Raw genomic sequence first — 25,825 nt, forward strand, 5'->3', positions numbered from 1 at the left:
AGATTACTCATGACTTTCTTACTTCCTGATTCTGACCTCCTTTAACCACCTTTTACCACCTTTACCTCCACTGTTCATTACTCTTCCTCTGTCACCAGGAATTACTTTAAAAGCTCTTAACTGCCTGCCTCAAAAATTGCCTCCTGTACTATTTTACTAAAAGAGTACCTCTACAAAGCAGTTACTGTTCATATGTACTTCAGTTTTAAGGACGTCCTTGCAATACTTTTTTTTTTAATGGAGGTGAAGCATTTGGTTATGTGTGTGTATAAATAGTGTTTAATGGCCCCAACTGAAGTCATTAATAGGGATTCATTTAATTTTGCTGACATTTGTTAGCTTTGAAGTGCTTTCTGAGAAGAGAAGTGATGCTATTCAATATAAGTATTAAGAAGATAGTAGGAAGTACTTACATACAGCTCTGAGGCAGTCTGATGTTCTTCTGGCAGTCTAGATATTATTTTTGAAATTGGGCCAAATGTTTCTCTCTTTATATAATTTAAACTGAATATATAGATCTTGGCTGGTGTCGAATCATGTGTTACTCTTTATACAGCTATAAAGTCTTGATTTTATAGCTTCCTTTATTAGCAAAGGATTCTTTTTTGTTGTTGTGATTTTTGTTTTTAAAATGTTCATTCATTCATTTTGAGAAAGAGAATAGGGAAAGGGCAGAGAGGGAGAGAGAAAGAATCCCAACCAGACTCCACACTGCTAGCGCAGAGCCTGATGCAGTGCTCGAAACCCCAAACTGTGAGATCATGCCCTGTGCCGAAACCAAGAGTTGGGCACTTAACCGACTGAGCCACCCAGATGCCCCTATTAGCAAAGTATTCTTGAAAACTAGAGACTGTTTTGTTTTTAGTATATTTGCCACATAAAGGGGCTTTTTTCCCCCTTTTACGTTGATTTCTAATTTTATGGATGTATGTAACTTACAGGTTTCGTTTCTTTTGTTCCAATTTAATTTCTTTTACATCACAGATCATTTGCCTTTACTTCTCTGTAATAGTTGTGTTTAATTTAAACTTTAGGTTCACCTGGGTGGCTCAGTCGGTTGGCTGTCTGACTTCGGCTCAGGTCATGACCTCACAGTTCCTGAGTTCGAACCTTGCATCGAGCTCTGTGCTGACAGCTTAGAGCCTGCAGCCTGCTTCAGATTGTTTCCCTCTTTCTCTGCCCCTCCCCCACTAACGTTTTGTCTCTCTCCATCTCTCAAAAATGAATAAATGTTAAAAAAAAAAAAATTGAAACTTTAAATGAATTCACACAGAAGTCATCAAATGAGAACTATGGCTCATCAATATAGTAAATTAGGGAGCAGCAACCTCTTTGGTTCTGACTGCCAAAAGTGCAACAAAACCACTTTGGTCACTGCTAAAGGACAAAAGGGAAGAAAAGAAAGACCTGAAGAAGGGAGTGAGGGGGTAGACAAAGGGGAGGATGAAGACAACAGAAAGGCAAGAGGAATCTTAGGGAGGAGGGGGAGTAGAGTAGACCCTTGTCAAGGCATCAGTAGCTGCCAGATGCTGCAGTCAGTGCCACACACATTTATTCAAGGCTGAGCTATCCCTGAGGGTATAGTATTGAATGAGTGGTACATCTGCTTGACCCAGCCAGCTTGTTCTCAAGAGTTACTATTAGGTGCCCCTGTAAGAAATAAGAAGTCACACGCTGTCTTAAAGGATCTGCTCTGTTTGTTCTTAGTTCTTTTGAAGAAAGACCATTCTCAACATGGTGTAAAGGGCTATATATTCTGATAATTTGTTTTAAAACAAAATTCCATTAAAAAGGACATGAATAAGTGTAGGGTCTTATTGTAAATGTTGAATAGAAAGAGGAATAGTTATGACTTAAAGGGAATTTTTATGAAATAGTATATGTTAGGAGGTAACAAGTTCCTTGTCTGTTGAGATATTTAAAGACTAGAAGACTTATTTATTTATTTATTTATTTATTTATTTATTTATTTATTTTTTTACATTTATTTTTGAGCAACAGAGTGAGACAAAGTGTGAACGGGGGAGGGGCAGAGAGAGTAGGAGACACAGAATCTGAAGCAGGCTCCAGGCTCTGAGCAAGCGGTCAGCACAGAGCCTGATGCAGGGCTTGAACCCATGAACTGTGAGATCATGACCTGAGCCGAAGTCGGACGCTCAACCGACTGGGCCACCCAGGCGCCCCTAGAAGACTTTCAAAGACATTGTAAAAGTAACTTCAGGTGGGAGGTTTTAGAGATGGCTTTGTTTCTGTGTACTTACTGTAAGTCACAATACATAGTAACAACTTGGTATTTTCTTCTAGTGTGAGGAAGCAGTTTAATTACTGTCAGTTGTCCATGTTGATAAATGTGTGCATGTTGTTTTATTGATTGCAGATTGGGCAACTATACATTTTCTGTTTAAGTACATTAGAGATGTATGAATTACTGTGCAAGGAAGTTTAGGCTAATGCTGGGCTTTTACGCTAATAACTCTTGTTATAAACCTCCTATTATACATTACATAAAAATAGATTGGTGAGTAGATCTTTGACTTGGATGTTACGACGTGTGGAGTGTATTCTGAGGTTAAAGGAATGTTGTGGAGGACTATCTAGAGGCAGGTCTAAGAAGAGAGCCAGGTTGAGGTTCTATGATTATAGCAACATCAAAGGATTGTTTTTTAAGAATTAATTTAGGTGGGTTTTAGATCTCAGTAATTGAAATCCGGTTTATTTCTATTTACGGGAGGATTTTTAATCAGATTTGTTCAAAATAATATGTTAATTACATTTTGGATTCAAAAGAGGGAAAATTCTTAAAAGTTACATTTTCTAATTATTTAGATGCTTTACCTTTTATTTATGACTACGCCATTAACCTTTCCAATATTTAGCAAGCATAATGTATTTTACTGATTTTTAACTAGATCTTATAGTTACGTTAATGGCGGTTATGTTCTATTGCTGTGTGAAACAAAAACTAAGCCAAGCAGTTCTAATTTTTCTGTGGTACAGTAACATACAAAGAAATTACTTCCTTCTTTCATAATGCAGTACTGTAGTATCTCTGAAATGTAATGGATCTATCCTTCCTTTTCCACATCTTTTATTATCATGCTCTATATAGTAAATGTTTTTAATAGGAAGTTTTTTGGATTATCTTTTAAAATGAAAATGTTTAAACCACAGTTTTATTATACACGATGTTTATTATGATTTTTCTTAAATTTTGTTTTTATGCATGACATTTCATTGGGAAGGGATATTTTAATACTCATTCAAGCAGTTTCTTTACATGTATATATTTTAAAAAAACAGGCAGTTGTATTGCCTTTGAATTTGAAAAAGAAAATGGGTTACAAGCTAAGTTGATTTTCCCATGGTCTAATATGACTTAAGTTTTTGTTTTCGTTTTTTTTTACTGTTCTGATTCAGAATTTGAAGCAAGAGCAACAATAAATGCTGATAGTAGTAATTGATTGTATTAGTAATTGTCTTAAGTACTAGCTGTGGTATCAATAATAGTATGAGGAGGATGCCTATATTTGGCAGTTAAGAAAACAGCTTAGAGAGACCTGTTAGTGGCTGAGCTGCAATTAGAAACCAGGCTTGCCAACCCATTGTTGTTTTCCATACTATACAGTCTCAGTCTGGTGTTTGAGATAATGGTTGTAAAAGTGCTTTAGTAATAATAAAGTATTGTGCAGAGATGAGGTGTTGGTATAATACACAATGAACCCTGGCCTCAATTTACTAAATTGGGAATGTGAAAATGATCAGCATGTTTTGGCCAATAAGTGAAAATCAAGTATGGTATGTTTAACTGGTATATTTTACCCATTCAGTGCTGAATTCTGTGGTTGGGTTGGGATTGTGACATTAGTGGTTTGTGACCCTTTTTAACTGCATGACATTTGGGCATGCAAGTATGGCAGGCTGGTAGTCTTGTTCAGTCTCCAACTTTGTCTTTTATTTTTTAAAAGATTTTATTTTTAAGTAATCTCTGTATCCAACATGGGGCTCAAACTCAAAACCCAGAGATCGAGAGTTGCACACTCCACTGACTGAGCCAGCCAGGCACCCCACTTTTTGTCTTTACACCTAGGATTGATGTGTTTTTCAGTCGGAGATGATTACTTTTGAGTAAAGTTAAAACATAAGAATCCCATGCTCTTGAAGTTAAAAATTTTTAGTGTACAAAAAGTGGGACATGCAAATGCTGGACCCTTAAACTGTGAAATGAGTGGGCCCTTTAAATAAATAAACATTTACACCGTGTCCAGAGTGTAGTGTTCATGCCAAGGGTGAAAGTGAGTAGGGAACTTGATTAAGACAGAAGTATTGTCATTTTCACTTAGAGAGGGCCCTGTTCTTAGAAGAGGTGAGAATTTTTAGGTTCATTTTTCTTTTTTAATAAGGAAGGAGGAGAATGCATCAGTGCTAATGGGGTGGGTTAGGGAATGAAAACTAAATAGAATATGAAGTTAAGATAAGGGACTGGAGGAATCAAAGTGGGGGTAAAGTAGGAGGTAATCAAGGTGGTGATCGAGGTTATTTATCTAAATTACTGTTGCTCTGGATATCACTGGGAGCCATTTTGGGAGAGAAGAGAATGATTCTGAAGAACAGGGTGAATCCTAATTTAAGCAGCAGCACATGTTTGATAAGGGAACAGGGCTAGAAGTTCATGAGGGAGATTGATGTACCACTATTCTTGGAGAATTTAGATAGTTTAAATATGCCTATTATTTATGTAAAAGTACTATTTTTACTTCAAAAATTGAAATGTCATGTATGAAGGATGAAGTATCTATCTTCTGTACTATTAAACATTGCATGGGTACTGTTAGATTTATTACAAATTTTCTTTTTCTCTAGGGTTTGGATTCAGGATTTGTTCCTAGTGTCCAAGACTTTGATAAGAAACTTACAGAGGCCGATGCTTACCTACAAATCTTGATAGAACAATTAAAGGTATGGCATTAGTTTATATACTGGAGTGGTATAAAGTAGTAAATGTTACTGAGCTTCATTCTGAATGTAAAGTTATTTGATGTTAATTTGAACCCCTAGATGGTTCCTCAGCAGTTTTTAAAGCTGACTTATTAAAAGATCTGGGTGACTTATTCATAGATCTTTATCTCTGATTTATATTGATAAATTGTATAATGCACTTTTTTGGCCATTAAAAAATAAATATCTAGACATAATTAGAAGAAAGCATGATAAGATTAGATTCATATTCTGTTTTAAAGTTCTTTGAAACTGGTAAATTTTAAAGTCGTTCAATTTCAAAGGCCTTGGTTTTTCCATTTTGGGGATTGGGGGTTGAGAGAGATGATTTCTCTACTTCATTTATTATTACTGAAATTGTCTTTTTCAATTCCTACTTTAAAATTAATTACAAGCAGGAGCTTCTGGGTGGTTCAGTTGGTAAAATGTCCAACTTCAGCTCAGGTCATGATCTCGTGGTTTGTGAGTTCAAGCCCTGTGTCGGTCTCTGTGCTGACAGCTCAGAGCCTGGAACCTGCTTCAGATTCTGTATCTCCCCCTCTCTCTGCCCCTCCCATGCTCATGTTCAGTCTCTTTCTGTCTCTCAATAATAAATAAATGTTAAAATTAATTAAAAGCAAAAGTCCTGGGAAGAAAAAGAAGTGTTAATAAACTTGGATCACAGAGCAGAAAAAGCTTAGGTTTCAGTTGATATTTTAAGTTCAGAATGTTTTCTTTTGCTTGTAATTCTACCAGAGTAATTGAACTTGACCGTTTAAAATAATTCAGTAGAATTGGATTTGATACAGTCCTTTGGAAAAATGTACGTTACCTTAAAAATACATGTAGATCATCCCTGGAAGAAAAGTGTTCAAGAACTAAGGTTTGCTGTTTTATGTTTAGTACATGTATACAATATAGCAAAGTGGCTTGATACTATAATTGTTTTCTTTTTAATCCTGTAGCTTTTTGATGACAAACTTCAAAACTGCAAAGATGATGAACAGAGAAAGGTAAGTTCTATAATCATTATTTTGCCTTAAACCATTTTAAAACCAAGAGCCTTTTAGAGAAATAACAGAAGGACCTCAGTGTTTTGGCTACTATAATAGTACTGTTTACTGTTTATGGTAGTACTGCTGTACAGACCAGGGCGGGGCAGAGGGGGCAGGGGGTTCTGGGGAATTTCTGTTATGGTTTCATAATTAAATGAAAGGGTAATGTACAAAATTTTTAATATGATGCCCATTTTGTTAAGTATCACCTTCCTAGGAGTAAGTTCTTTGTTTAGAGGTTTTTAAATGTTGAAGGTAGAAAGTTTATTTTATTAAATTGATTTGTGGTCACTTCATATAGTAAACTGGCAAGAATTTGCAGAATAAACAAGAAGCCACAGTTGAGGAAACAAAACAAGTGTTGCTTTAATTATATTTCCCCTACTGCCCTCTGTGAATTTCTGACAATTACTTTGTATTTTGAATATTGCTTTCTTCCAGTTAACATTTTTTCTTCCTTGATTAGATTTCCTAATGCAGTATCATTTATTTTTGTGTGTGTTTCTTTTGACTGTAGCTTTGCATTTGGCTCTTTTACACTTGATAATAGTATCTGTAACTCATGTTTAGCTCCCTTTCCATTCTTAGTTTTGGAATTTAGTCCCATGTCATTTTTAAACAGCTTGGCAAAGTTTAAGGTAGTTCTGAAACACGTGTTTTAAAATCATATAGTGAATCAGTCTATAGAAAAGAGACGTTTTTTAATAAAACGAATAAAAATGTTTTGTATTCTTACAAATGTTGAATTGAATCACATGAATTTTATTTGCAGATGTAATCATTTTCTTTTTAATCCTGTAATCCATAATCCATAAAATATCTGAATGTTTTATTTAATGTTTGATATAAGTTTTAAAAAGTATAACCAAAAGTACTCCCTTTCCAACTTGCTTGTACTCAGAGTTATGAGTACATTTTAGTAAAATTCTTTAAATGATGAGTAGAAAATAATATCTCTTTGTGCTTCTGATTATTTCTGTTTAAAACATTTCATTTTTCACAGAAAATTGAAACTCTCAAAGAAACAACAAATGTAAGTTATGTGTTTGATAAACTCTGGCTTTGCATTAGAAAGTACTTTAAAATGCTGTTTCTATTTTAAGCTGCCACTATTAAGAACAATTGAGATTTTAATTTTTATGAATTTTTTACAAGGCTGTTTAAGAATTTTATTATTTTCAGGGAGCCTGGGTGACTTGGTTAGGCGTCTGACTCTTGATTCAGCTCAGGTCATGATCTCATGGTTCATGAGCTGAAGCCCCACATCGGGCTCCGTGCTGACAGTGTGGAACCTGCTTTGGATTCATTCATTCATTCTCTCTCTCTCTCTCTCTCTCTCTCTCTCTCTCTCTCTCTCTCCCTCCCTCCCTCCCTCCCCCTCCCTCCCCCCCCCGCCCCTCCCTGCTTGCTCTCTCTCAAAATAAATTAACATTAAAAAAAAGAATTTTATTTTCTAAAGGAGTTAAAAAGACTAAATAATCCCTCTAATTGAAATGGACTTCATGTGCCATTTTATTTGTTTCTGGTCTTGTCTGTCTGAGATTCTTGGATAAAAGGTGTCATCCATGCACAACGTATATTCTCTTATAATTAAAATATATTATGATTCAAGCTTTCTGATGTACTGGCCTTCTGACATTATGTAATAGGCTACTCATAAGATCTACATTTTGATAAAAGCCTTTTTGAAAACAAAGTAGTAGTATTCTAGGTTCACCAGTATTGGGGTTAGAATCCTTTACTCTCCATAATTCCATAAAAGTCTTCAATAGATATTTTAGGAATTTACATTAGGGTTACCTGCCATTGATCTAAGAATTTGGAAGTTAGTCAGCCCCCTGTTTCTTTCTGTTTGAAGTGTTGAAAATCCGTTTAGAATGTTCTCAGTATAAATTAACAATTTTTAGCATTCTTTTTAAATTTTTTCATGTTTATTTTTGAGAGAGAGAGAGGGAGCACGCACGAGCATAAGTGGGAGAAGGGCAGAGAGAGAGGGAGACACAAAGTCTGAAACAGGCTCCAGGCTCTGAGCTGTCAACAGAGAGCGTGACACAGGACTTGAACTTGTGAACTGCAAGATCATGACCTGAACCAAGGTTGGACACTTAATGACTGAGCCACTCAGATGCCCCTTTTTGGCATTCTTTAATGATTTATAGAATTGCTAATGATAACTTCATCTGACACTGTCAATATAGTAGAACCCACCAGATAACCAGAGAGGGTATTTCTTGTATAGTATAGACTTAAATCTTGTACATTTGAACTGATTTTTATATCTAAAGTTGTATCAAAAGACCATTTTATTTGGTGCAGGATCCTAAAATCAGTGTCCTGTTTTTACAGAGCATGGTAGAATCAATTAAACACTGCATTGTGTTGCTGCAGATTGCTAAAGTAAGTAAATTTTACTTTTGATTCCTTTAATTTAATGAGATTTAAAAATTGTAATAGCATTTCTCTTTAATAGTCCGGTGACCTGGTTCTGAAATATATTACCTTTCTGCAGTAAATTGTGGGGTTCCTAGTACTATTGAACAACTGTGTATTTGGGTGTTACCTTAGCAGCATGTGCCTGATTTTGATAAGGTAATTTCTGATATGATGACTGGGAAGGAGGGGAGCACATTTGAATGACTCACTCCTTTCTTCCACTTTACCCATTATACTGCTTTGGAACAAGGGCATACTTTGCAAAACTTTTCACAGAAAAGTTTTTCTTAGGAAAAAAGGAATTAAATTTTAGCAAGAGTTCTTTCTCTCATCCATAACGAAGAGTATAAAAGATATATATGTGTGTGTGTGTGTATTATATGTATATAATATATATATTTTTAGTTGTTTTTTTTTTCTAGTACTAAACTACATCAGTGAACCACTACTTTAATTGCTGTTCCTTATTCATGCAATAAAATGTATTTTGAATTATTGTGGTGAGGTAAAAATTTCATGGCGTTGTGCCTGCTTTTCTGAAAAATTTTGGTGTATTCAACTTAAATGTAGATTTGATTGCCTGGTATTTTGAGAAATAGGCATTTTAGGGTTTGAAAATAAGAATTTTAAAAAATGTCCCCTGATTGTTTCTATCTGACTGTACCTCTGTATTTCTAGCCAGTGGCTAGAAGAGGGTGGGCAGGCAATTCAGCAGCCAAGTTGGGAAATGATGTTTGCATGAGTTTTTAATTACTGGCCTGTTTTACTTATTCAGTTGCATATATTTGTTTGCCCAGTAATGGTCACTTTTTACCTAGTATTGTTAATAACACAATTGTATAGGACAATCCATTTGTGCTTAGATAGTAAGGATATTCACCATATAAGTTAAAGGAGGTCAATATCATTTTCTTAGGCTAGATCCAGTATTAAAGTGTCTGAATTTAAGGGCTTGTGTTCACTTTCTAGGTTTTTGGTGTATTTTTTTTTTTTTTATCACTATGCCTGATTTCTTGTGTATATGTCTAAATTTTTCATCTGCTTCTGTGGATGAGAATATATTATAAAGGGAGGATAGTGTTGGGGGTATAAAAGAGGTGGTAACGTTTCTGTTTTTCTTGACTGTAAAATTACATGGGTAGGTGGGCACCTACTGTTACCCGAAAGCCTCTACAATATATAGATAAGCAGTGAACTACACCATGCTCAGTGTGAATAGGTAGGTGTTTTAGAGATTCATACTGCCTTCTCTAGAAGATTGAGGAAATAGAAGAGCTGATAGTGTTTAGCCCAGTTTGGATAATCTCTACAAGTCATTCAAAACTTTTAGATAGATGTAAAACAAGACTGCCTAGCTTCTTTGAGTAGCTCACCTTTTAGCTTCCCATCAAGAACATTTTCCGTGTTCTGTCTTTGGAATGAGTTACAATTCAAATTACTAACACTCCTTTTTGGAAGTTTCTACTATTTTTTTTAAAGATTTTTCATTTTTTAAGTAATCTCTACAAATGTGGGACACACACTCACCCAAGATCAAGAGCAGCACTCGCCACTGACTGAGGCAGCCAGGTGCTCAGTTTCTACTGGAAGTTTCTACTGTTTAGTCTGTACTTGCTACCTCTCTGTGTTTTTTTGTTTTTTTTTTTTAGCCCAGCTTGATAGACTTCTATTTCAAGGTCCTTCAGAAGGGGTAACATAGATTAAGTAAATGGAGTTTGGCTTTTTAGTTTTTTCCATAAGGAAAAAGCCTTCATTAAAGGCTTTCAGTGTACAAAAACATCCCTTAAATTACATATGTATTCTATATGAATTCTATGAGTATCTTTAAATCTAAATGTAAATCAGATCATTTCACTTGCCTCCTTAAATCCCCCTAAATGGTTTTGCATCTCCCTTGGAATCTAAACTGCTTATAATAACTTATATCAATTGAACTGTCACTACTCTCTCACCTCATCTGCCCTCACTTGATCACGTTATTCCAACAACATTGGCTTGTTTTCTTTTTCTCAGGCCAGACGCTTTCTGCTTCAGGGATGTGTATTTACTTTCCCCTCTGCCTGGAAGGCACTTCCTCCATATTTCCAGGACTCACTCTCTTGCTTTACAGATTTCTGCCCACATGAAATCTCTTTGAAGAGACCTTCCTGACCACTCTACCTAAATAATGTCTAACTTCCCATTGGTGGTCTTTTTCTTCATGGCCTTGCATCACTAGCCAAATTCACTTGATATATTGTTTGCTGTCTGTTTACACCTGACTGTACTCTCCTTAAGGACTTTGTCTTATTTACCCTTGTATTAGTCTACTTGGGCTGCCATAACAAACCATCACAGACTGGGTGGCTTAAACAACAAATTTATTTTCTCACAGTTTTGGAGGCTATAGAAGTTCAAGGTCAGGGTTCCTGCCAATTTGGTTTCTGGTAATGACTCTTTAGCTTGTAGACCACCACCTTCTCACTATGTCCTCACGTGGTCTTTCCTTGATGGTGTGCACAAGGAGTAGAGAGAGAAAAAGGGAGGGAGGGAAGGAGAAGGAGAAGGTTGAAAGGACAGAGGGATATAGGGAGAGAGATGGTGAGGAGAGCTCTCTGGTATCTCATAAAAACACTTAATTAGGTCCAGACCCCACTTTTAGGACCTTATTTAACTATAATTTACTTCAACAAATGCCCCCATCTCCAAATAGTCATACTGGAGGTTAGGGCTTCATCTGAATATGGTAGAAGGCAGGGCACACAAATATTACTGTAAAACACCACTGTATACTCAGTGCCCAGAACAGTTGCCTGCCACATAATAGGGGCCCAATAATTGTGAATTTTGAATTAATGTTTCTAATACATAATTAAAAAAAATTTTTTTAATGTTTTTGAGACAGAGAGCATGAGCAGGGGAGGGGCAGAGGGAGGGGAAACACAGAATCTGAAGCAGGCTCCAGGCTCTGAGCTGTCAGCACAGAGCCTGATGGGGGGCTCCAACTCACGGACTGTGAGATCATGACCTGAGCTGAAGTCAGACGCCCAACCGACTGAGCCACCCAGGCGTCCCATCTAATACATAATTTTTTATGGTTGCATAGTTTAGTGTATCCACTCTATGTATGATTTTTTTTTTTTTAAGCCACCTCTCTGTTGTGCTGGGAGGACTTCTGTCTAATACTGATGGGAATATGAATTATTACAGTCACTTTGGAGGACTGTTCTTCATTGGTGGGTTAATAAAATCTTGAAATAAGCTACTTTTAGAGAGTGCCACCTGAGACCCCAAAGGGATATAAGAGGATAGCTAATTTGATGCCTTTGTTGTTTGGAATTTATTTAGTATTAGCTTGTTAGAGGCAGAATGCTGTAGGTAGGATTTTCAACTCCTTCCAGTTTTGATTCTTTCATTTTAATTCTCCCACAAGTTTTCCTCCTCCCTAAATGATTAATGTATTGACTCCCAAACTTTGCTACCTGTTGGAATCACTCGAGAATCTTTAACAGTTCTCGTGTCTGGCTCCCATTTCCAGACATTGTGTTGTAGCTGCTGTGGGGTGTTACCTGGGCTTTTGGGATTTTAAACTCCCAGGTAGTTCTAATATGCAGCAAAATTTGGGTACCACTTGGGTTAGTGGGATTTTCAGGTGGGCAGTGTTCAGAAAATTTCATTCTTCCTTTGTACCATAGATAGAGGCAGCTGGTGTTTCACTCATGGGAAATTGCAGAGGAAGTGGCCGGGAGGGGGGGCGGGGAAGGTGGAGTAAAGCAGAAATAACCTGGGAGGCCTCTACATTGGAGGACTTGACCAATTCCTTATCAAGATTAGGTGATAAGACCATATGCCATAATTCATATAAGCAAGTGAAATTAATTTTAATAACGTATTTTCTATTTAACCCAATATATCCAAAATACTATCATTTCAACATACTTCATATTCTGTCTTTTTTTTTGGTGCTAAGTCTTCAATATCTTGGGTGTATATTACACTTTGAACTAGCCACATTCCAAGTGCCCAGTAGCCTCGTGTGACTAGTAGTTCCCAAACTGGACAGTACAGGTCTAGATTATCCTTTCAAAGTAGATTGTATATTTAAGTTGTCTTGGGATCTCCAGTTCTCTCCCCAGAATATTTTTCTTCATAGACTTTTTGTTTTTCATAAGTATTTGTTAATTTCTCATCAGACTTTTTAAAAACAGATTTATTGATACTAATTTATATACCATAAAGTTTACTCATTTAAAGTATACACTTCAGGGTACCTGGGTGGCTCAGTTGGTTAAGTGTCTGACTTCGGCCCGGGTCATGATCTCACAGTTCACAGGTTTGAGCTCCACGTAAGGCTCTGTGCTGACAGCATGGAGCCTGGAGCCTGCTTCAGATTCTGTCTTCCTCTGTCTCTGCCCCTCTCCCACTCACACTTTGTCTCTTTCTCAGAAAATGAATAAACATTAAAAAAAATTTTTAAAGTGTACACTTCATTGGTTTTTGGTATATTTACAAACTTGTGCAGTCATCGCCATATTCAAATTATAGTACGTTTTTATCACTCCAAAAAGAAACACTGTATCTATTAAGCAGTCACCCCTTCCCTGTTCCTCTTTTCTTTGCTACCCTCACCCCTGTTCCTCCTCCAATCCCTGGAAACCACTAATCTACTGTTTCTAGATTTGCCTATTCTGGACATTTCATATAATTAGGAGTATACAGTATGTGGTCTTTTGTGACTGGCTTATTTAGCATAATGTTTTCAAGGCTCATATTGTCACATGTATCAGGACTTAATTCCTTTTCATTTCTTTTTTTTTTTTTTTTTTAATTTTTTTTCCCAACGTTTATTTATTTTTGGGACAGAGAGAGACAGAGCATGAACGGGGGAGGGGCAGAGAGAGAGGGAGACACAGAATCGGAAACAGGCTCCAGGCTCTGAGCCATCAGCCCAGAGCCTGACGCGGGGCTCGAACTCCCGGACCGCGAGATCGTGACCTGGCTGAAGTCGGACGCTTAACCGACTGCGCCACCCAGGCGCCCCCCTTTTCATTTCTGAATAACATTCCATTGAATAGATATACCACATTTTGTCTATTCAGCAATTAATGAATATTTGGGTTGTTTCCCTTTTTTTTTTTTGGCTACTGTGAATAATGCTGCAGTAAATGTCTACATTTTGTGTGGAGATATGTTTCATTTATTTTAACTGTATACCTAGAAGTGGCATTAGTAGGGTTATATGGTAATAACTTTTTTAGAAACTGCTGAACTACTTTTCAAAGCAGCTACACCATTTTACAGTCCCACTCACAATCAGTATGTTAGAATTCCATTTTCTCCACATCCTCAACCAATATTTGTGATTGTCCTTTTTTTTTTTTTTTTAAAGTGGCTTAAAACAGCAGTCATTTATTAGCTCACAGTTCTGTAGATGACTCTAAGGTGACTGGGCTGGATTGTATGCTTAAGGCCCAAATCAAGGTCTGGACAGGTTGAACTATTTAGACGGTCTGGGAAAGAATCCACTTCTAGGCTTATTCAGGTCCTTGTTGTAGGACTGAGGTCCCCATTTCCTTGCTAGTTGTTGGCTAGAACTCATTGTCAGCAACTAAAGGCCTCTGTCTCATCCTTACACAGTCTCCCTCTATCTTCAGAGCCAGCAGTGGCATATCATATCCTCTCATGGTTCACATTTCTGACCTTATTTCTCTTCTGCAACCAGCCAGGGAAAGCTCTCTGGTTTTAATGGCTCATGAGATCAGATCAGGCCCACCTGCGTAATGCTTCTGTCTTATGGTTAACTGTAAATGTAAATACCATATGATTTCACTTAAATATGGAATCTGAAAAAACAAATGAACAAACAGAAACAGACCCATAAATGCAGAGAACAGCTGGTGGTTGCCAGAGAAGGGGGTGTGGGGGTGGTGCAGAATGAGTGAAGAAGAGTGGGAGGTACAGGCTTTCAGTTATGGAATGAGTAAGTTATAGGGATAAAAGGTACAGCACAGGGAATATGCTCAATGATACTGTAGTAGTATGTTGACAAATGGTAGCTGCACTTACAATAAGCATAGCGTAACGTACAGAATCATAGAATTACATAGAATTACTGTGTTGTACACCTGAAACTAATGTAACATTGTGTGTCAACTATACTTTAAAAAATAATAATGGATTCATGGAACCTCTGAATATGATGAGATCACTCCTGTGATTGTCTAGCCATTCTTAGTGGCATCTCAGGGTTTTCATTTGCATTTCCCTAAGAAATAGTGATGTTCATGATCTTTTCATGTGCTTGTTAGCCATTTCATAGATCTTTGGGAAAATGTCTATTCAAATTCTTTGCCCATTTTTTAGTTGTTTTGTTTTAAATCTCATTGAGTTTGGGAGTGATTTATATGTTCTAAATACAAATCCTTATCTATGATTTGCAAATTTTTCTTCAAGTTTGTGGGTTGTCTTTTCTCCTTCTTGATAGCATCCTGAGAAGCATGCATATTTTTATTTTTGATGAAGTCCAATTTATCAGTCTTCTATTGGTTGTGCCTTTGGTGGCTTACCTGAGAGAGTCATTGCCTAATCCTAGATCACAAAGGTTTATTCCTGTGTTTTGTTCTTAGAGTTTTATAGTTTTGTGATCCACTTTGAGTTCATCTTTGTGGTGTGAGGTAGGGGTCTAAATTCATTTTTCTGCATGTGGATATCCAGTTGTCCCAGCCTCATTTGTTGAATCTCATCAAACTTGAATTAGAAATTTTCTGTCATCAAAAGATGTTTATTTTTTGTTTCATATAATAAGTGTATTGGTCCATAATTATGAAAGCTTTTACTAGACTATACTGCCTTATTAGAGAGATGGGGATATATTTCATGTATTTTATTGGTAGGTATGGTTTTAAAAATACTGGAGTCTACAGTTGTCAGAAATCAGAAATCCAGGTTATGTTGTGCTGATGTTTTTGTTCATTATCATATTTCCAGATCTCAGTCATGCTGGTATGTTCAGAGAAGAGAATAGCCTTTGCATTAAGGAATGAGGGACTTAGAACCAGATAAACGTATGGTATAATTTAAGTGGGAAGTAGCATTAGACCCTTTCTTTGTTTCATTAGCATAGTTCATATTGAATTCAATTAAATCTCCAGTTCAGTAATACTTGAGGTTTAGCTTTAACTGATCCTAATTAAAAGCCATTTGTGGTATACTTAAAAACAGGATAGTTTTTAAAAAGAACAATGGGGAAGGGGGGATCAATATAGCTTTAATTTTAAATAGTAGAACAAAATTCCTAAAGTACATGATGGGAATGGATTAATAGGAAAGCATTTAATAGTCTTATGGGTTCATCTAGCTTTGACTCTGCCTTAAAAGACAAACCACAACAATAACAAGAATAATAAACCCTGATTTAAAATACCCTGTAGATGAGGTGCCTGGTAGCTGGCTCAGTTAGTTGGTTAAGCGTCTGACTTCGGCTCAGGTCATGATCTCATGGTTTGTGTGTTTAAGTCCCACATCCCGCTCTGTGCTGACAGCTCAGAGCCTGGAGCCTGCTTCAGATTCTGTGTCTCCCTCTCTCTCTGCCCCTCCCTCCCACCCACTCCCCCGCCTCTCTTTCTTAAAAATACACCCTTTAAAAAAAATTAAAATTCCCTGTAGGTATCATTCATTATTAATGGGCGGGGGGGAGTTTGTCAGATATTGAAATTTATTTTAAATTACACCAGAATTAAAAGTGGTTTTTTTAGATAACATACGTGTGTATATATAACATAGTATTTCAGTAATCAATCACTGCATAACAGAGCAGTCTAAACTGGAGTGTCTTAAAATAGCAGTAGTGATTTAAATTTTGCTCACAAATTTGCAGTTTGGGTAGACCTCATGACTTGTTCATATTTCATGCAGTGTCACCTGTGATAATTTGGGGGCGGCTAGAGTATCTACTTTTAAGATGGCTCACTCACACACTGCAAAGTTGGGCTGGGGGCCTAGATTCTTCTCCATAGAGTCCTCTTTACAGATGCTTGGGTTTTCTCACAGTATGGTGGTTGGTTGGTTTGGTTGTTTTCTGCTAGAAAACAAGGAGAAAGAAAGTTTGTGACATATCTATGAACTAACGTTAGAAATCACATACAGTCATTTCTGCTGTAATTACTGGTAGAGACTGTCACAAAGGCCCACCTAGGTTTTAGTGTAAGGGACGTGAACACTACCTCTTGTTGGGGCCATTTCTGGAAAATTTAATCTATCACATGTGTATAATACTCCTTTCTAAGAAATCCTTTGGAAAAACCAATATTTAGAAATTAATAGGGGAAAGCCATAATTAAATCAAAATGTCATCTGAGCAAGAAACTTTCTAATTTCCTTCTCTAGAATTCCCAATAATTTATTTTCAACTATCTTCATTAAGAATTACTGAAACTTTGGATATTCTAAATATATAGTTAATTTTTCAAATGGGGAAAACCCCAATATGAATTACATAGATAACAAAATGCCAGATATTCTCAAGGATATGTGAAAGATACACACTGTGCTAGAAGTTCTCACAAGCACCTCTAGGTTTGATGATTTGCTTGGAGGACTCACAGGACATGATGGATATTCATAGGTACAGTTTATTAGAGCAAAGGATCCAAAGCAAAATCAGCAAAGGGAAAAGGCACATGGGGCAAAATCCAGAGAAAACCAGGCACAAGCTTCTGTCTTCTCCCAGTAGATTTGCATAGAATGTGCTTAATTCCTCCAGTAACAAATTGTGACAACATGTGTAAAATGTCTACCAGGGAAGCTCATTAAAGACTTAACACCTTGGAGCTTTGTCAAGTAAGCACTTTCTACATAGCACTTATCAAGATTCCAGACTTAGAGAAGGAAAACAGGTTGTCAGCACAAACAAATTGTTTGCTTATACAGTTTAGGTACAGTGAGCCACCCTTATCAGATAGAATGGTCAGAGGCCAGCTTTGCAGGCAGACAGGCCTGCTATGTTAGTGTTAACTTATTCCCAAATCTTCAAAGTGCTCTTGGTTGACACTTCAATATGAAGATTTCTGAGTAAACTCAATAAAGAAAAAGTTATAGGTACGTGAGATAGAACGTGGACATTACGTTTAAAACCAAGACCAGATACTGGTTTCTATTCAAACTTAAATATCCTCATACTATGGAGTTGAAACATTAAACAGTTTTATTTAAAATTAAACATATTATCTATATAATGCAAATAGGTGGATTATAATTACAGAAATGATTATGTGTTGGTAACTTTCCACCACCTTCCTAAAGTATGTGCTTGGAGAAGCAAGGCAAAATAGCATATTAGTTAATTAAGAACATGAGTTCCGAAACTGGACTGTGGAATCCTGGCTGCCCACCTTCTGTCTCAATTTTCTCATATGTCCAATGGGAATAATAATAGCACCTACCTTATAGAGTTGTTGGTGGAATAAGTGAAATAATAAATGGGAAATATTTGCCAGGCATTCGCTCCTATGTGATTCCATGGATACAGTGATTATATTTACTGAAACAAAAATCAGACCATCTATTTAGAAACGTGTAATTCTGGGCCCACAGCCAGATATAGGAAATTGTGTTTGTCCCAAGTTTTTAAGGGTATATGATTGTCATCTCTTTAAGTTGCAGTGAGAGTTTAAGGGTTGTGGGTAGTTATAACATACTATAAAATTAAACCCAGAAATATTCAGGGTCTTCCATCCTAAATTAGTGTATCTGCTTTTAATAGTTGGTACCAGTATGAGTACACAGTTCCATAAGTTATTTCTATAATGAACTTAATTAAATACCTGTAGAGAAAAAATAATAGTTGGTGGTGTTTGTTTTATAGCCAGTGATAGAATTGTGTTTGGTTAGCAGTGTACAAATAGAATTACAATTTTAGTAGAAGCCAAGAGATAGTCTAACGTTGTTACTTACCTATAGTAAAATAAGCTTTCTTAATAGGGAAGAAAGTACAGAAGGAGTTACTTAAAAGAATGAAGTTAATATTTTTAACATTTCTCCTTAAGGACCAGTGTAATGCGGAGAAGCACGCAGATGGAATTATAGTAAGTTTAATCTAATCTTTTTGTTTCCCTTTACTTCTGCAGAGCATTATAACCAGTCATGTCAGGAGAAGCCTGAACTTCTACTCATTTTTCAACACAAATTCCTCTTTTACCTACTCACTGCTTTTTGTTGTTGACTCTTGCAATTTTCTTTAAGCTTCTAAAGTTGGCCATCTTTCAGCAATCATTTGGAGGGGAAATGTTAAAATTTTTCTAAGTATTGATTCAGATTGAATCACTTTGCATGTGTTAACATGAAGGGTTAATCATGGTGTGAAAATGCAGCTTTTATGACTAAGGCATAACTCACAATGCTACTATCAAACTTTTTTCTCAAATGAAAGCAGAAGGGGAAGGATACAGTATTGAAACATATCTTAATCTATTTCAATATGTTTATTGGTTTCCATTTTATTTTTAGATTTTGCTATTGCAGTATATATTGCATCTTTATTAGAACAAATTGCACCATGAATTCTTTCACTTGTAGCCATTTTCTTATTCTTTCCTCCCCCTTGGCTTTTTACTCTTCGCTTAGATTCAACTTCTACTTTAAGAAGAAAAGAAAATTTTATTGTTGGTATTTCCCATCTGGAAATAAAAGTTCGAGTTTGAAGATTTATAGTTGGAGCCACCCTATTTTTATGATAAATGAGTGACTTCTGTTTAGACTGTGCTTCTAAAGCAGGAGACAGCCTCTTTTTTTTTTTTTGTTTTGAGACTTTACAAATGCCAGCTTGTCTGAGATCTGGAAACTCTTCAAAATCTTCAAAACCATCTCATGATTATACTTGAAAGGATAAGCGTGTTAACTTTATATTTGTTTTAAAATGAAAAAAGTTAAAAAATCTGTGTTGTTTGCATGTTTCTTAAGGCAGAGATAAGAGAAGCATTTTTAAAATATGAATTAAAGGCATTGGAATTTTTATCTCTCTTCACAGTGTGAGTTCAGAGTTCGAGGCATGGTGATTTAATACGAATATGTCATATAAATACAATGTAATGTAGTATCTCTTCCTGAGATATCACTTAAGATTGTAAGCCTCATAGAAAATGACAATTTATGTTGTTATTATTAGTTATTTTTTTATTATGTTAAAAAAAGTTGGCTGAGTTTTATAAAGCATACCCAAAATGTTTGGTCATTTACAATTAAAAACATCTAGAAAATTTATACTTAAAGAAAATCTAAACCTGTAGAAAACATATCTGAATCATTTGATCAAGGACTATAACATTTTTCCCTAAGAGTTTTTATTTTTAAAAGATAAAGGAAATGTTCATGGTTTAGATCTTGGACCCATACAGCTAGAACCTGGCCTTCCTACTCACTAACTGTGACCTTAGTAGGCATGTTACTCAACCTTTGAACCTTAGTTTTCTCATGTATAAAGAAAAGTGGCTAGATCTACCTCAAAACATTGTTGTAAGGTACTGAATGAGCACAGAATCAATAAATGTTCACTATACATATATACATTTATATATAATTTATAACATTGCATGAATTCTATAAATGTTATAAGATTAGAGCTGAGGATTATTGTTTGTTTGCACTTCTAAAGCTCTGCTTTAGAATTTCTATAATTTCTATAGAATTAGAGTTTCTATAATTTTCTGTAACAACAAGCAACAAAAGATATGTGGTACCTTTAATATCCATGCAAAAAAAGTCTAAAAGTATCTTCTTTGGTTGACTAGCCTAATCTTTAGAACATTTCACCTGGAAAACAGATTACATTCAAAAGATAGAATTCTGCTGGTCCTTTTTCCCAAAATTATTTCTTAGTTGCTTCAGTAATTTTTCTTATATAAAAGATGAGGATAATAAGGAGGTGACACATTCTCCTTCCCATGGATCACAGTATTAATGGCAAGATTTTGACTTTAAACCACTTGGAGTTCTTTGGAGAAAACCACTGGGTAAAAATGGAATTTATTCTAAGAACAGCTCCAGGACTTGTTGAGACACTTGTTATTATGTCCTGGTCCAGTATCTGAAAATAGAATCACAAAGTAATAAGCAGAAAGCCCCTATAGAACGTATAATCCAGCCATTTCTTCATTTTACAGACTGGGAAGGTGTGGACCACAGCAGATAAGAGACTTGCCAAATTCTTGGTAGAGGAAAGATTCTAAGGAATTAAAATTCTTAGTCTGTTTCTCTGCTTTTCCCAGTGCTTCAAAACCTTCTGTACTTCATTTTAGTGGGGTTTTATTATTAATGACTGTTTTCAGGGTCTCTTCTCTAAGTGTCCTTTATTTTTCCGTTAGAATATTTATGTTAGGTAAGCTATTGTAGTGACAAGCTTCAGAATTCTTATGTTCAAATCAGTTGATTTAAGAGATCTGACTTAATGCTTTTAAAATTTATGCAGAGAGGTAGTTTAAGAAAAAAATTTTTTGAACTTAGACATTAAATGAGAATGCGATAAAAACTGTCCCATTTTCGGGGCGCCTGGGTGGCACAGTCGGTTAAGCGTCCGACTTCAGCCAGGTCACGATCTCGCGGTCCGTGAGTTCGAGCCCCATGTTGGGCTCTGTGCTGACAGCTCAGAGCCTGGAGCCTGCTTCAGATTCTGTGTCTCCCTCTCTCTCTGACCCTCCCCTGTTCATGCTCTGTCTCTCTCTGTCTCAAAAATAAATAAACGTTAAAAAAAAAAATTAAAAAAAAAAACTGTCCCATTATCTCAGTTATTGCTAGGGGCTTCTAAATTTTTATGAATACTATTGGAGCTCATTCATCAGTAAAGTATTTCTCTTCTGATTCTATTTTGATATTTTCTGTTATAAGCCCTAATATACATTTAAAATTTAGTTTTCTGGATCAAGGAAAGCTAAAGAACTGAAAATTTTATTTCTTGGGTTTTATCTGATGTGGTATTCTAAATGAGAGATCAAATTTAACTCTGACAAAGACCTTATTTTAATACCACCCACCTCCTCCAAATAAAAAAGCATCAGTAAACTATGGAGTCTGGTTTTTAAAATACCATCCTGCTGGCAGAATAATTTCTTGGCTTGAAATTAGAAACACCTAGACTTTTTTTTCCCTCTAAAATTATAACTACATTTATTTTTTTTCTTCTAATCTTCAAAAAGGAAGGCTTTTTCCCTGCATCCCCCAATTAGAATATACATCTCTTTGCTTTTAATGACTGTAAAATTAGATGCTTATACTGTGTGTACACAGTATTAGAAGGTGGCAATAGTATGAGATGGAAAGATAAAATCCTAGTGGTACAAATAAATTTGCAAGTCGTAGTTTATATATGTATATATATATATATATATATATATATATATATATATATATAATGTGTGTGTGTATATAACTATATATATAGTTACATATATATAGTTATATATATATAGTTATGTATATAGTTATATATATATTTATATGTATATAACTATATAGTTATATAGTTACATAGTTATATATATTTATATATATAATTATACATAGTTATAGTTTTTATTTATATAGTGTTTATTAATATAGTTTAGTGTTTATTAATACCAAAGCAAGAGAGAGTTTCTCTATCTTTGATAGAGAAGCAGTATTTGTGGTGAACTGAGAATTAAGTGAGAAGCACTGAAATGAATTGAGAAGTTATTGCTGTAGCTTCCTGAAATTTTCCCACACCTTTTTACAACTCTATGCAAGTTTTTCCATTTTAGCTTTACCTATCTATATGACAGAGACTGTCATTTTCCTTCCTTACTACGTTTTTGTTTTTTTAGGAAATTCTTCTGTATTGTAAAAGTGTTTTATTTCTTCCTTGCATTTTGATCAGCGTATCTATATAGCTACCCTCAGGACTTTGCTGTCAGAAATGTGGGCATTTCATACATTTGGGAGGGTCAGCACTGGGAAAGCATTTAATTAAAAATAACTGTATTGTGTTTCTTTATCTCAGAGTACTATTAATCCTGTGGATGCAATATATCAACCTAGTCCCTTGGAACCTGTGATCAACACAATGCCTACTCAGACTGTCTTACCTCCAGGTATGATATTTGGAAAGACATTTCACAGATTCATTGATTAGAAAAAACTTAATTTGTACGACTGTCATGGTAATCTTGAAGGGCTCGTTTTTGGTTTTTTGATAAGTAAAAGGAATCAAAGAAATGGTATAACAGAAAATGAAATAGAAAAAGATATATTTTGGTATTGGGCTTTTTTTTTTTTTTTTTCTTTTTTTTTTTTTGCTTTTCAAGGAACATTTAATAACAAGGTAGGTAACATACTTGTCTAACATGGTACCTTTAGATCATGGAAGCTAAAGCAAAACATCCTGTTCATTGGGTGAAAACAGCCTGCTTAATGGTGTACACTGCAGTGAAATTTAAATAAATACTGTAATAATAATTTCAGAACTTCAAAATTTGAGTGTCAGTGTTCTCTTTTTCGTATGGGAAAGGAAAATGCTTTTGAAAATCATTTGAAGCTTGGATGAAAATTCCATAGCTACATTCTTAGGATCACTTTGTAGTCTTCATGATACAAATGACACAAGGGAAGCTTCAATTCAACCTTTTAGAGAAGACATTCCAGCTCGCATGATCTCATCAACCAGGAGAATGTTGGTGGCAATCACAGTGCAGGAGTGAAGAAGCTGTTTCTTTACACAATAGTTATCCCATATGCCTACTTCAGCAACTACCACTGGCTCACCTGTGTTCAAGTCCACACCTACAAGTTGACCTGATTCTGAATGTTCTGCTTGAACTTTAACTAGTGTTTCTTGAAGGTCAAAACCAGAATTCTGAGCAAGAACCTTGGGAATAATAAGCAATACATCAGCAAATGCTTGCACTCCAAGCTGGGCCCTGCCCTTTACACTGGGCTTATATTTAATCAAGGCTTCTGCCATTGCCACTTCCACTGCACCAGCACCTGGAACTACACAGCCATCATCAATAGCATTTTTAACAGCCCTCAAGCCATCTCTTATTGCATGAGTGTGTGCTTATTTGGTCCTTTGACCAATAATGCGACAGAGCGAGGGTTGTTAACATTTCTCAATAAAGGTGAATTTCTCTTCTCCCAATGTATATTCATAGACAAGTCCTGCATGTCCCAAACAATCAGGATTTAGGTCATCAAAAGAATTTAGAGCTACTCCACCACAAGCAAGAGTCAGCCTTTCCATATTTCTCCTTTTAGCCCTCCGCAGAGCTACTATGCCTTCTTTTGCAAGAGCATCTAAGGAAAAGGGGTCAATTCCCTTTTGATTAATAACCACGAATCCTTTATCTGAATCACCACAGACTTTCTTTTTCAGTTCTATTATTTTTGTAACTCTATCTTCAATGAATTTTCTTTCAGCTTTTACAAGCTTCTCTCTCTCTTCTGCACTCTCGTAAAAAAAAAAAAGCCTGAATTCACTTCTGTTTTTTCATATTCTGATGACGCATTGCATGTGAGGATGTATGAATCTTCTACTCTTTTTTTTTTTTTCCATATCAGGATGCCGCACCCCATGGTCTAAAACAAGACCTCTGATTAAGCTTCTGTCAGTTTCAGATTTATGTTTTATCTCCATAATCTGAACCATGAAGAGGTCAATAGGTTCATCTTGTTTTTTAATGGCCAAAATGGAATCCACCACAGCCTCTGTTAAGACATCAGCAAGTTCAGCATGCACTTTAGTACGTAGAGATGTTCTGGCCACATCTATAAGTGTTTCTCTGTCCATTTCTTTGCTTACTTTGACTTGTTCCAAAAACTGAAGTGCCTTTTCCTTTGCAGCTTCAAATCCTTCTGTTATTATTCTGGGATGAAGACCTTCAGAAATGTAGAGATCCGCCTGTTTCAGTAGTTCTCCAGTGATTAGGACATTGGAAGTGGTACCATCACCAGTTATGTCATCCTGGGCTGTTGCTACTTTGGCTATTAAGGAGGCTGTTGGGTGTTGAATTTGCATTTCATGAAGCAGCACATTGCCATCTTTAGTAAGCTTGATGTCTTCAGCACCAGAAACAAGCATCTTCATGGTGCCTTTAGGCCCCAAGTTGGTCCTCAGCACATCCTGCAGTCCCCGGGCCGCGCTGATGTTGACCGCCAGCGCCGCCTGGGCTCTGGCTACCTCGGCCTTGGGGTTCAGGGTCTTAACGGCCGCCATAGCTAACCACCACAGGAAGAGGAGGACACCCAGCGTGCGGAGTGCCTAAAGCCGGCTCAGTGTGGCCTGGAGGCGCTACCCGGGTCTTCTCAGTATTGGGCTTTTAAAAATGTTTCTTTTATTTTATTTTTGAGAAGGGCGCCTGGGTGGCGCAGTCGGTTAAGCGTCCGACTTCAGCCAGGTCACGATCTCGCGGTCCGGGAGTTCGAGCCCCGCGTCGGGCTCTGGGCTGATGGCTCAGAGCCTGGAGCCTGTTTCCGATTCTGTGTCTCCCTCTCTCTCTGCCCCTCCCCCGTTCATGCTCTGTCTCTCTCTGTCCCCAAAATGAATAAACGTTGAAAAAAAAAATTAAAAAAAAAAAGTGTTTTTATTTTATTTTTGAGAGAGAGGGAGGGCACAGGCAGGGGAGGGGCAGAGAGAGAGAAGGAGATGCAGAATCTGAAACAGGCTTCAGGCTGTGAACTGTCAGCCCAGAACTCGACACAGGGCTCAAACCCACAAACTGAGATCATGACTGACCCAGAGTTGGACACTTAACTGACTGAGCCACCCAGGCACCCCAATATTGGGCTTTTTTAATACAGTGAAAGGGCTTTCAAAGAAAGAAGAAAAACATGATTACTAAGACTTGGGTTAGCTGGTGGGACAGAATCCTATGACTCAGGATTCATGCTACCAAAGAAAGCTTACTATACCTTGATATATACTTGAAGGTAATCCAGGAACTTTCTATTTGGGGGTATTCTTTATAGCTATGAAGAATACAAATGGTTTCTTCTTCATGGTGGATTCTATGGTAATAGAAGGGAAGAGTGAAATTTGTGATGCCTACTGATTATATAGACATGAATTTTTAAGTATAGAGTAAAAAATAGTAATTTTTTTTTGAACTGGCAAAAGAAGGCTTAGGGGCAACACCCAATGTATACCAATTCCTCCTCTTACCTTTTGTGGCATCCAACACTTTTGTGTTTTCAATGATTCAGTTAAGTCAGAAATTATAATGAAAAAAAATCCCTTTAAAAATACTTCCAAGTATGTGAAATCCTTTTGTGAATTTTTTTTAATGTTTATTTTTTTTTTATTTTTGAGAGAGAGTAGGCGCGTGAGCAGGGAGGGGCAGAAAGAGGAGAGGGGAGAGAACCCCAAGCAGGCTCCATGCTTATTA

The 25,825-nt window shown here is 36.3% G+C and overlaps 1 protein-coding gene and 1 pseudogene across 8 annotated transcripts in view; one reads left to right on the top strand and one right to left on the bottom strand.

Annotated features, from left to right (window-relative positions):
- Positions 1 to 25,825, top strand: part of OSBPL9 (oxysterol binding protein like 9) — a 200,663-nt gene that overhangs the window by 147,705 nt on the left and 27,133 nt on the right. For 5 of the 8 annotated variants that reach the window (XM_030324176.2, XM_030324180.2, XM_030324178.2 and 2 more), the window contains 6 exons: positions 4,861 to 4,956; positions 5,940 to 5,987; positions 7,033 to 7,062; positions 8,376 to 8,426; positions 18,485 to 18,523; positions 22,447 to 22,537. In XM_030324176.2, the coding sequence (XP_030180036.1) occupies positions 4,861 to 4,956; positions 5,940 to 5,987; positions 7,033 to 7,062; positions 8,376 to 8,426; positions 18,485 to 18,523; positions 22,447 to 22,537 (355 nt within the window). The remainder of the gene's footprint in view (positions 1 to 4,860; positions 4,957 to 5,939; positions 5,988 to 7,032; positions 7,063 to 8,375; positions 8,427 to 18,484; positions 18,524 to 22,446; positions 22,538 to 25,825) is intronic. The other 3 variants (XM_030324177.2, XM_030324181.2, XM_032594301.1) reach the window with 1 other exon arrangement.
- LOC115520133 lies at positions 23,019 to 24,676 on the bottom strand (annotated as a pseudogene).

The sequence above is a fragment of the Lynx canadensis genome, chromosome C1 (assembly GCF_007474595.2).
Source record: "Lynx canadensis isolate LIC74 chromosome C1, mLynCan4.pri.v2, whole genome shotgun sequence".
Classification (NCBI taxonomy): Eukaryota; Metazoa; Chordata; class Mammalia; order Carnivora; family Felidae; genus Lynx; species Lynx canadensis.